Source organism: Dermochelys coriacea, chromosome 1 (genome assembly GCF_009764565.3).
Source record: "Dermochelys coriacea isolate rDerCor1 chromosome 1, rDerCor1.pri.v4, whole genome shotgun sequence".
In the NCBI taxonomy this organism is placed as follows: Eukaryota; Metazoa; Chordata; order Testudines; family Dermochelyidae; genus Dermochelys; species Dermochelys coriacea.
The window spans coordinates 34,867,868-34,880,220 of record NC_050068.2 but is presented as its reverse complement, the minus strand read 5'-3'; the positions used below and the strand labels follow the sequence as shown (position 1 = coordinate 34,880,220).

Sequence of the window (12,353 nt, the reverse complement as noted above, 5' to 3'; positions counted from 1 at the left end):
ATTATTGTCATTTTATTTGTGGAAAGCACTTCAATAGCACAGTGACAGGGGCAGAACCTAGACAGACATACTACATGTTCAGAGACTACATCAATGGCACAGAAGGAAAAATTCTCAACTCAGTGGTAGAATGCTGTTTTTAAAAACACTATCTCCAGATGGCTTCCTCACTAAACCAGTCTTACTGAAAAACCCTTGAATATATATCAACAAACCAACAAATGAAACTACTACAAAACATGCAGCATCAGTTACAATTCTCTTTTTGCACTTCATGATTAGATATTCTAATTGTATGACTACAAGGTATATCTACATTATACACTGCAATGACAGAAGCACAAAACAGATGGTCATGTCCAATACACTATGATCATATAAGAAATAAAAGTGCACATTAATATTATGCAAGTATCAAAAGGTTACCTGTTCGTAAGCATTTCTGAAAAACTACCATAACAGTAGCAACATGTCACTCTTCCAAGGAAAGTTTTTAACATCTTGCCTTGTTGAAAAATCAAAGTTTCCCCTAGGATGAAGTAAGTCAGGGGAATCAAGTTTGAAGCTCAATCTTTTCACTTTCTGAACATGGATGCTACACTTTTAAGTTATGGTTCTGCCACTTCACAAGTCAGCCTGCAAAGCAGCAGTTGTCTCTAAAATACTGAGTCCTAACTTTGAAATTGATAAGTCACAGCTCTAAACTGTATTCTCTTGACAGATCACTTTGAAAGGAAGCTTTTAACAATGCAGGAATAAAGATTTCTTCACTATTTCCAAACTTCTTGCAACAAAAAGTCTGTAGAGCTGAAGCCAGTATTCCTAGTAGAAACTGATACTACTGTATTGTTAAAAAACTGCAATTTGTATCATAAGTGAGTTAATCTGGGGTTCTGCTGTTTCATCTTTTTGATCAGGCTAAATACTAAATACACAAGTAGAGTTTTATGCCAACAATTTACCAAAAATTAAATTATTTATTTGATAATTTGTTAGCTTTCTATAAGGAAAAAACAGAGCCAGTTCTCTCTAGCTTTGCTTTTACTTTGGTAATCTGAACATTTAGAACTGAATTACTGAAAAGACAAGTTAGAGGCAATAAATCATCACTATAAATTCAGTGTGCAGAAGAAAAATCTCGCTAACAATCAATACAAGTACCCCGTAGTCTCTCTTCTTTTTACTCAGTGCCTTCTCCATCAGCTCCTCTCCTACCTTATTTGATACTATTTCACTCCTCATTTTCAACATTTCCTTTCCCCAAATATCCATTTCAACCCTCCTAACTATTCCACAAATATTCCACTATTTCTACAATTACATTCCCATAAGCAAATTTCAATCTCTTAAATGCAGTTACCGCCCTCTAAAAACATCTTAAGATGCAATCATTCTTCATGACTATTAAAAAGTCACAGCATGAACTGCCTTTAAAGAGAAAGACAAAAGATCACAGACTTATTTTTTTTTTCCATTTCATGGTATATATGAATATTTTGCTTTTACTAAATACGGGGACATGGGGCTTCATCACATAAAATGATGTGCAAATTTGTTTTTAATCCCGTAATTAAAAACAATATTTCACTGGTAGAAGAGATACAGTGCTAAAGTAAGCTAGGATAAAGTTTCTAATATGCAATAATAATAAAGCTAGTGTGCAATATATATTCCTTATGTACAATAGTTTAAAATGTCTGTTTATCTGTATCTTCAATGGAACAAACAGATTTCTCCCTTCTTACTCAATAGAAGACTCATGCCAAATATGATTTTTTTAATTCATTCCAGACACTCTGCAAAAGCCACATATTTAACACTGCTGTGATATTAAAGTGATCATTTGCACACATTTTTAAGCTCTGATTTCCTTCCTTGATAAATCATTCTGAACTTCTACAACTCAATCCTCCAGTTATTAAGGCAAGAGACCAAATAACCCAGCTTTGCATACGTTGCTATTATATTAGTTTGACCTATTTTTTTTAATAGATCTCCTCCAGCAAAGGTTAAATGCTAACTGCAGAAAAAGTACTGAAGTGTGGCAAGTCCTAAGATAAATTGAAACTTTAATGAAGATAGAATCAAAGTCAGAGGGAGGACAAATGCACTATTTAGAAAAAATTCTCTTTTTGACATTTCTACTAGGATCAAGGAACACCCAGAGCAAAGAAAAATTGTGATTTTTTTTTAGAAGTCAAACACAGTGCTGGATCCCATGCCAAATGCCTTGACCATACTGCAGGTGCATCCAACCCTCTGAATTTACTTTAGGATTCTTAAAGGGATCAAAAATCCACTTTCAGCATGCTGAATATAAAGCTCTCTTTCTTTCCTTTAGTAGTAAGAATGGAAGTCAGGTATTCTTCTGTACTCTTTCTATACAAAGTTTGGCCTAATTTTTATTCATTATTCAGGATACATGTAAATCTTCAAAAAAAAAAATCCATGTTATTGCAGTCTCACCTCAATGACAAAATCTGGAGGAAAAAACCCATTAAAAGTGAATTTAATTCTGTGTCCATTTCACTTTATTCTACATATACAAGAGAAAGGCAAGCTTCACAATATCAGGTATTCTCAGATGAGTTTGGTTACTGTAAGAAAAAAAATCTCAAGAAATACTTTTAAATCTCAAATTAAATTTCTACAGGCAGCAGAATTCACATCAAACTACAAATCCTGCTCCTGGTTGGCTGACCAAACTTCAAAAACTAGCTTTTCATGAACTCTAATAAGCTTTACCAGCATAAATCAAAAATATCGAAGAGGAGAAGGCAGATACAATTTTATATGACTCAAGCACCTGGGTCTGGAATTAATCTAAGATTGAAGATTTCAGGAGCTAAGTAACATTCATGTGATAGCTAAGAGAAGTGGGAAGATTCTGATCAGCACAGAGAAGACCAGGAATAAAAACTGAAATGATCTACTTCTACAATTCCATTTAAACAAATACATGGCAATACTTATAAATAAATTCACTATCACAGCAGGGAAATAAAGTTCTGAATATTTCAAACGCTAAACATGCTCTTTAATAAAGAATGATTATTTTAAAAGTCTCTAAAAACTGACGTATGTTACACTCTGCCCTAGTTTATAAGCACATTATTTAAAACAAGCTAATATTTGCTGTTGTAGAAGTTCATACCCCTTGGTTAAAAGGCAAGTCAAGAGCCCAAGTAACTTCTTCACAGGAGTTAGTAACAAATTTGAGAACCCTTATGTTACTCTTCCAAACTCTAAAAATCATTTGAGATGCACTGCCTCTCATGGAATATGATATGTATGCAATTACTTCCATTCTTCAGCTGACTAACAGAACTGCATGCCTTTTCTCAAATGACTGAAGAATTCATCTTAAAACAATCTTAAGCAAAAAAAAATGAAGTGAGTGTCCGGAATGAAGTAAATTAGGAACATGATGTGAATCTAAGAATCTTAGGAAGTTAAACAATTGCATTCTATCAGTCTAGACTAGGTGAGTCTATTACAACCATAACCTGCTAGATCAGTAGGCAGATTAAAAAAAACATACCACCCCATAAAATACATAAAGAAAAGATTTCCTCTATCAACACTACTGTTACATTGTTATAACACATACATCTAAAAGGAAGGAAATGGTGATATAGAACTGCAGATCAGTCTTCCATAATCCTGTGTAACCTGCAAGTACTGGAAAATCATCACTATTCTGCATTTGCAGACCAATTTCTTTTTCTTTCATTGCATTCCCTAACAAGGCTATTTCTTTTGGTAGTCTCATTTCAGAGATACTTACAATGTAGCAAGAGTAAGGAGGAGGAAAAAGATCTATTTTGTTATTCCAGTGATTTAACAGACAACACAGCGAAAAAGTAATACCTAAGCATATATAAGTAACATGTTAAGTGTACAACATTTCTCAAAATCTATGTCAAACATTTTATGATACTTTCGCACAAAAGATACTATACAAAATAAGTGACTGTACAACAACAAAATCGTATCAGGTTGGTGCAACCTCGGGATATTATACAATTAAGGAGTATTACAAAAATAGGAACACTAACTTGAATACGACAACCGACTGACCTCAAAAGATTCTGTATGGCAGTCACTAGAATGCAGTAATGACATAATTTATATTCAGTTAAAAGGTATAATGTTCTCAAAGATCACCTTAACACACTTCATGTACATTGTACATGTGTATTAAAAACCCTCTGTCCTAGTCAGCTAAGAAAATGAGACTATAGATGGCCATATGTAAGACTTCAATTTCTGAGACATGATGAACCTGAAACAAGTAAAGGCAATCACAGGGCAACAGCACCACTTTGTGGAGCTTTCAATTACAACAATTCCTACTAAAGAGAAAGGCACATATTCATAACAGAAGAGAGCAGTAACAACATGTCTTGTGTGATGCCGATAAAAGAAAATTGTCTTTTGACAAACTGTGACTTGGAAAACTATTAGTAATGGTTCAGTGCGTTGTTGCTGTAGTTTCAAGTGCCATCCTTAATAATGTTGATTTAACTATCTTCTAATGTTTTATTTGTACTGTAGAAGAACTGAATTATACTGAATATGTATTGTGGGTCAGTCCACTGAAATATACTACACCACTGAGGTTAATAAATATTATCGTAGCAGGTTTCAGAGTGGAAGCCATGTTAGTCTGTATCAGTAGAAAGAAGGAGGAGTACTTGTGGCACTTTAGAGACTAAGAAATTTATCTGAGCGTAAGCTTTCGTGGGCTAAAGCCCACTTCATCAGATGCATGCAGTGGAAAATACAGTAGGTGTGTGTGTGTATATATATATATATATATATATATATATATATAAATACACACACACACACACACACACACACCATGAAAAAATGGGGGTTGCTATACCAACTCTTAACGAGACCAATTGATTAAGGTGGGCTATTATCAGCAGGAGAAAAAAAAAACTTTTGTAGTGATAATCAGGATGGCCCATTTCAAACAGCTGACAATAAGGTGTGAGTAACAGAAGGGAGAAAAAGTTTTTAGTTAGTGTAATGACTCATCCACTTCCAGTCTTTATTCAAGCCTAATTTAATGGTATCCAGTTTGCAGATTAATACCAGTTCTGCTGTTTCTCATTGGAGTCTGTTTTTGAAGTTTCTTTGTTAAATAATTGCGACTTTTAGGTCTGTAACTGAGTGTCCAGGGAGGCTGAAGTGTTCTCCAACTGGTTTTTGAATGTTATCATCCTTGACGTCTGATGTGTGTCCATTTATTCTTTTACGTGGAGACTGTCTGTTTTGGCCAATGTACATGGCAGAGGGGCCTTGCTGGCACATGATGGCATATATCACATTGGTAGATGTGCAGGTGAATGAGCCTCTGGTAGTGTAGCTGATGTGATTAGGTCTATGATGGTGTCCCTTGAATAGTATGTGGTCAGAGTTGGCAATGGGCTTTGTTGCAAGGATAGGTTCCTGGGTTAGTGTTTTTGTTGTGTGGTTGCTGCTGAGTATTTGCTTCAGGTGGGGAGCTGTCTGTAAGCGAGGACTGGCCTGTCTCCCAATGTCTGAGAGAGTGAGGGATCATCCTTCAGGATAGGATGTAGATCCTTGATGATGCGTTGGAGAGGTTTTAGTTGGGGGCTGAAGGTGATGGCTAGTGGCATTCTGTTACTTTCTTTATTGGGCCTGTCCTGTGGTAGGCGACTTCTGGGTACTCTTCCCCCATTTTTTCATGTTCTCTGTATATATATATATCTTCCTACTGTATTTTCCACTGCATGCATCTGATGAAGTGGGCTTTAGCCCATGAAAGCTTAAGCTCAAATAAATGTTAGTCTCCAAGGTGCCAAAAGTACTCCTTGTTCTTTCTGCAAATATTATTGTAGTTATTTATAAATGAGATTTAAAGTGTTTACTGGAAAGGACTTTATTTTTAAATTAATTTGAAAATTATGTTTTTACCTTGCAAATCCATAGTGGTAAAATATGTTAAAACCAGGTGAGAACTCGCATATTATACAAATTATTTCTATCAAAAGAGCTGTGCTTTGTAATTTCTGTAATGTAAAATGAAAATACATCTTGTTTTTCACTTATTAAATCTTTATTATTCAGTTAAATGCTGATAGCAAAGCAGCTGTTAAAGCTTTCTTTTATCAGGGAGAGGCAGTGAAAAGAAATGTGTAAAGGGTATTGACAGCTCAATTGTTATACGAAGACAGACGATAAATATTTTTACTGTATTGAATTTTAGAAAGAAAGAAAAACAGATTTATCTCTAGTTCATCTCCCTATTAATGAAGGATTGTCCCTTGCAGTACTTTGAGAACTCTGTTCAATGTAATTCAAACAGATCTTCCTTCACATCCCTCTGAGATTTCACCATCTAGAAGACCAAAGGGAAATTTAAAAAATTCTATTTTTAGAAAAGGGAGAAGAAATGGACCCACTACTTTGATATTTACAGGAGTATATTAGTAACATATGGAAAGCTGTCCACTTCTCCAACAATTCCCTAGGGTTCACACAATGTTTCTGATTTCAAAATACCCCACAACCCACTTCTTCATGTTGCTATATTGGGAACTGAGGGACACGTAATCAAAAGGCAGTGCAATTGCAAATGATGCAGTACAGCACAAGTGTGTACCTGAGGCAGAAGAGGAACCAACAGAGTGGCTAATATGGATACAATGCACCATTAGTATTGACATTGGCACTATTTCACAGGTTTAGCCCTTTAATGAAGGCTCAGACACGGAATGCATGAAAGCACATATCAGGTCCCATGAATGGCAGGAACATGTGTCAGAACCTTCAGATACAAGGCAAAGGAGCACCTCAGGCTGTTTTGAAATGATTTTCTTTGGCTCATTAAATGAGCAATGGACCAGGGTATATCTGGCCTTCCATAACCAGATGAACATTCCTCACATATATTTTTAAGGGAAGGGAGAGAGAATAAATTAGGAAACTCTTCCAAAAAGGAAGAAACAAGATGGGTTAGAGAAGAAATGCACACAAAATCCAAAAGGAGGGTGGGGGGGGGGAAACTGATAAAAGTAAAAAGGAAGATGGTAAAGGGATACTATGGAGTTTCAGCTACTCCTGCAGTTTTAAACAACAGTAATATATAATTTTATTAAACTGAGAAGCTGCTCATAAAACTTCCCCTTAAACACTGGAATACCCTCCTTATTTGAGGGCAGGAAAAACGGTGAGAATAGTCTTCCAAAAACAAAAGTGAAATTAAACCTCCGATCTTCCCTCTGGGAAAGATCTGCTGCTTTTAGAACAAAACACTTCAATTAGTTTCATAAAACCAGTTGGGTAGAGTACAGAAATGTATTTAAAACACCATTTAATCATTACATGTTAATCTGACGTTTGCTCTTTTAATGTCGTTTATTAAAACGATTTTCTGAAAGTCTAGGGTGTGGATTTTTTTAATCTTGACATTAACTGCCATCTAGATGTCTTTTTATACTTTTACTGTTTTTACTGTTACATACTAGAAATGGATGTGGGAAAGGAAAAAATGACTTCAACAATCTGTTAGTGATTCACACTGATCTTTTGCTTTGTTCTAGAATGGAGAGGCTTTGGACAATTAAACACAAGGTAGCAAACCCAGAGATTTTAAATGGCTGTAAAACCACAGTATACACCAGTATCTACGTAAAAACCAGATAGAGAAAGAGAGGACAGAGAGCATGAATGCCTATGTCATTAAAAGGAAAATCTTTCAAAATGCCAAGCAGTAAATCGTGCCTCCTTTACAGAACTGTGTTAAAATCAGCAGAGGACAGAATGCCCCCACCTGCACAGCTCCTTCTAAGGCTATGTCTACACTAGAGACACTGTACCGATGCAGCTGTGCCGCTGTAACATCTCCTGTGTAGCCCTCTATGCCGATGGGAGAGCACTCTCCTGTCGACATCATTAAATTACCTCCAATAAGTGGCAATAGCTATGTCAGTGAGAGAGCATCTCCTGTCCACACTGGCGCATCTGTCAGTGTAACTTATGTTGCTCAGGGGTGTGGTTTTTTTCACACCCTTGAGCGATATAAGTTTTACCGACAAAAGTGCTAGTATAGCCATAGCCTTCACGGATACATATAATCTGTCAGCTTCCCCATGCACAAAGAAAAGGGGCCAACTAATGTTGGTTGCAGTGCAAACTAGCCATGTGAGGAAGGTGTATGGGTGGGGCTTTGTCCCCTGCCCTTTGAAACAGAAAGGCTTTTTAAAAGGCGTGGCAAGGTGCTGCCTATCCACCTTATCTCTCAGGAGGCAATACATCTTTCCAAGGCATAATGCCTCCAATTACTGCTATTGAGGTATGTACCTTCTCCTCCACTTGACAGCCTAGGTCCTGAGAGACTGAACTGAGCCCCAAACAAGGACTTAGCTGCATGCAAATACAGGGTTAGAACCCTGATATTGCCAGACCTTATTTAAAAGTTTCTGTATATAAAGGCCAAATCTGTCAAACCCCAAACTGACCATTGTAGTAAGTTGTTTCTCCAATCTCAGTGCATATTTACAAATATTACTTAAACCAATTAATAAATGTATGCATGCATAGATGGTATGATTCTCAAAATATTTTTGCATACATAAACACAGATTCCAATGGCAAAAGATCCAACCTGATCTTCTGTATGACACAGGTCATGTAATTATTTTGGGAAGCTTTCAGATCATATATTTCAGAAAAACATTCAATCTGATTTAAAAATTGCCTGTGGTGGAGAATCTACCATGACCCTTAATGAACTGTTCCAATGGTTAATTACCTTCACTGTTAAAAATATACACCTAATTTCCAGTCTGAATTTGTATATTTCCACTGGATCATGTTTTACTTTTCTATGGTAGACCTTCTCTTTGTTAAGCTAAATAGATTGAGCTCCTTGAGTCTATCACTGCAAGGCAGGTTTTCTAATCCTTTAAGCATTCTTGGGGCTCTTCTCTTAACTCCACTTTATCAACATCCTTCTTGAATTGTGAACTGGACACAGTATTCCAGCAGCAGTCACACCTCTGCCAAATATAGAGGTAAAATAACTTCTCTACTCCTACTCAAGATTCCCGTTTATGCATCCAAGGATTACATTAGCCCTTTTGTCCACAGTGTCTCATCAACACCCAAGCCCCCAATCTTTTTCAAAGGCACCACTTCCCAGGATACAGTCCTCCATGGTGTAAGTATGGCCTGAATTCTTTGTTCCTACACACACACTTAGCCATATTGTTTGCTTGCATCCAATGTAATAAGATATCCAGATCACTGTAAATTAGTGACCTGTCCTCTACTATTTACCACTCCCCCATATTTTTATCATCGGCAAACTGGATCACTGATGATTTTAAGTTTTCTTCTGGGCCACTGATAAAAAAAATGTTAAATAGAATAGGGCCAAGAACTGATCCCTGCAGGATCCTACCAGATAACGATACCCTATCGTTTTGAGTCCTATCAATTACCCAGTTTTTAATTCATTTAATATATGCCAAATTAATTTTATATCATTCTAGTTTTTTAATCAAAATGTTATGCAGTACCAAGTCTAAGATTATTACCTCTGCACTATTGTGTTTTTCAACCAAACTTATAATCTTATAAAAAAAAATATCATTAGTTTGACAAAATCTATGTTCCATAAAAAAATCTTGTAATTCTTTATTAATCAAGTTCCTGTATGAGCTGCTCCATTATCTCGCCTAGGATCAATGTCAGACTGACATGACTATAATTACACAGGTCATCCCATTTACATTTTTATTTAAATAGTGGCACATCATTAGCTTTCTTACAGCCTTCTGGAACTTCCTCAGTGTTCCAAAACTTTTTTAAAAGAGCTGATTTTTAATATCTTGGATGGAAGTTATTTAAAAATATCTAACTTTAGTAACCTGTTTAACATCCACCTGAGATACTACTGGAATGGAAAGAGTGTTATATGATGAGACTAAATAGTCTGTTCCTCTTCCAAATACAGAACAGGAATACTTATTGAAAACTTCAGCATATTCTGCATTATTATTGCTGGTTCTACCATTTCCATCTAGTGATGGACTAATATCATTGTTAATTTTCTTTTTTTAAAATCTCTCTCGTTGTCCTTAACTCTGCTGGCCATAGATTTCTCCTTGAATCTCTCTGTTTCACTTATCAATTTTCTGCAGTGTCTAAGTTCCAATTTATATTAATTACTATCAACTTCCCCTTTCTTTCATTTGTTATATATTATTTTTTACCTGCCTTCACTTCCCTTCTAGAGTTGCTCTTTTTAAAAAACAAAAAAAAAAACAAAAAACAAAAAACCCCCAAATACAGCCTTCTTCCTCCATTGTGGCTTTTTGGGCATCTAGTAAAGCGTTCTTAAGCAATTTCCAATCATCATTCACATTTTTCTGATTAAGTTCTTCCTCCCAGATGATTTGGCTCATAATTGTTTTCAACTTTATGAAACTGGCTCTTTTAAAGCACCAAGCACCTGTGGGTGAGAGAATATATGCTTTACTGGTCTGAACTTTATTCTGTTAACATATTATAAACGTGATCATGTCATGATCACTTGTACCTAAGTTACCATTGTTTTTTATTTCTTGTGACACAGAATACTGGACAAACTGAAGATTGTGGAGAAACTGCAAGAAAACTTTCTTCACAAGAAATGATACAACATGTCCATAGTTTCAGACCATTTTTGTTATGCTTGTAAATTTTCTGAAGCAGCTTTTAGTACAGTGGGAATAAATGCCAGAAAAACTTGCTGATGTAAATTCCAGTATCTCTCCTTTAATCCAGTCATGTTTAAGGCTGAGCTATCTTTATGAAGTGCTCTTCATAAAATTGCATGGGTTTTTTTGGAATGCATTGAGACAGTTTCCTTTTCCAGTGTTTTGTCCTGTATTTCATTAATCTACAACCCAGTTATCTTTCAGATGTATGCCAATGAATGAGCTAACTGGAAGCTTCTATGAGGCTTAGTATTTTAAAAATCTTTTAGGGTTCAATCCTGCAATGAGGTTTCTGCAGATGCCTGCCCCTACTGATTTCATTGCAGGATCAAGGCCTTACTGATCCATGGTTGTATTTCAAACTTGGAAAGATAAATAGAAAGATCCACAATCAGAAATGCAACAAAAGCGCGCAATATATACTTCAGAGACTTCACAGCAATAAATAAGCAAGTAAATCAATGTTTTTAAAAAAAATCAAAAAAAAGTGCTGGCTAACTCTATATCAACAACACTGAATTGCGAGGACTTTGGTTAACTTTTATGGAAAACTTAAAATATTCAATAGTTAGACTCTCTAAAATTTGCTTTGGTAACAGTAATACATTACCTGGCAAATTAGTCTTCATTATATCAATGCCAACTTGAAGCTCAGGCTCAGCGGCAAGAACTGCATAATCCCCTTGATGAGAGATATTAAAATTGAAACTGGGATGGCTACCGAGTATGTCATTCACCAGGAAGGGTTTTCCTTTTGATGTCCTTTGCAAGTGTATTTCATTCCAAGGCATACACAGTTTTTCTGCAATTAATTTTCTTATCAGCAGACGACCAGTCTATGAAATAAAAAAAAAAAAAGTTTAAAATGATGCATACGGAACCATTGTGCCATGTACAAAGAACAATTTATAACTGCTAAAATACCAGCTAGTTTGCTTACTTGGCAAATAGGGCTAAGTTTTACTTAGTACTTAAAGAAACTTGCTATTTACAAAAACCATAGCATGAGATAAATAAAAAAGCTAAAATATTTACCAGCTCAAATACATTTTACATATGCATTTATTTGTGATGTTTCAATAATTTATGCAGCACAGTACAACGCAATCCCCCTTCTAAAAATTCGTATTATCTGAAATAGGATTTCCCTCCTTTCACCAGCTCATCACCTTTCTGCTGAGGAGGTTTTATTCCCCCGCCCCCAGTAGTGAATATTTCTTTGCATTTATTTAAAACTCTGTTTTCCTATTAATGTTGTTTTTGTTAAAAATCATTTAAAAGCTAAATGGAGGGCTTGTGGAACTAGAACAGTTAAAAATGATAAAAGTGATCATTAATAAAACCATTAGTTATAATTTATATCACTCAAATTGTTGATATAAAGCTTGAACTTCACCTTTGCAGAGTTTTAAAAGATACACAGTTCATATTCTTACATGGTACGCTTCCTAGTTATACAACCTCACATTTTTGCTGGTTTTTATTTCATGAAATAAAGTTATAAAACAACAAGGTTGAGAGAATTCTTTCACAATCCCTTGTGACCTGTTTTCTGTGGATAGTCCACAGACAGAACCCCTCCCCCCGGCTATAACTAATACCGGTAAGACA

General features: G+C 35.5%; 1 protein-coding gene across 2 annotated transcripts in view; it reads right to left on the bottom strand.

Moving 5' to 3' along the window:
* AASDHPPT (aminoadipate-semialdehyde dehydrogenase-phosphopantetheinyl transferase) overlaps positions 1 to 12,353 on the bottom strand; it is a 61,551-nt gene that overhangs the window by 47,856 nt on the left and 1,342 nt on the right. For both annotated transcript variants that reach the window (XM_038398261.2, XM_038398280.2), the window contains exon 2: positions 11,353 to 11,578. In XM_038398261.2, coding sequence (XP_038254189.1) covers positions 11,353 to 11,578 — 226 coding nt within the window. The remainder of the gene's footprint in view (positions 1 to 11,352; positions 11,579 to 12,353) is intronic.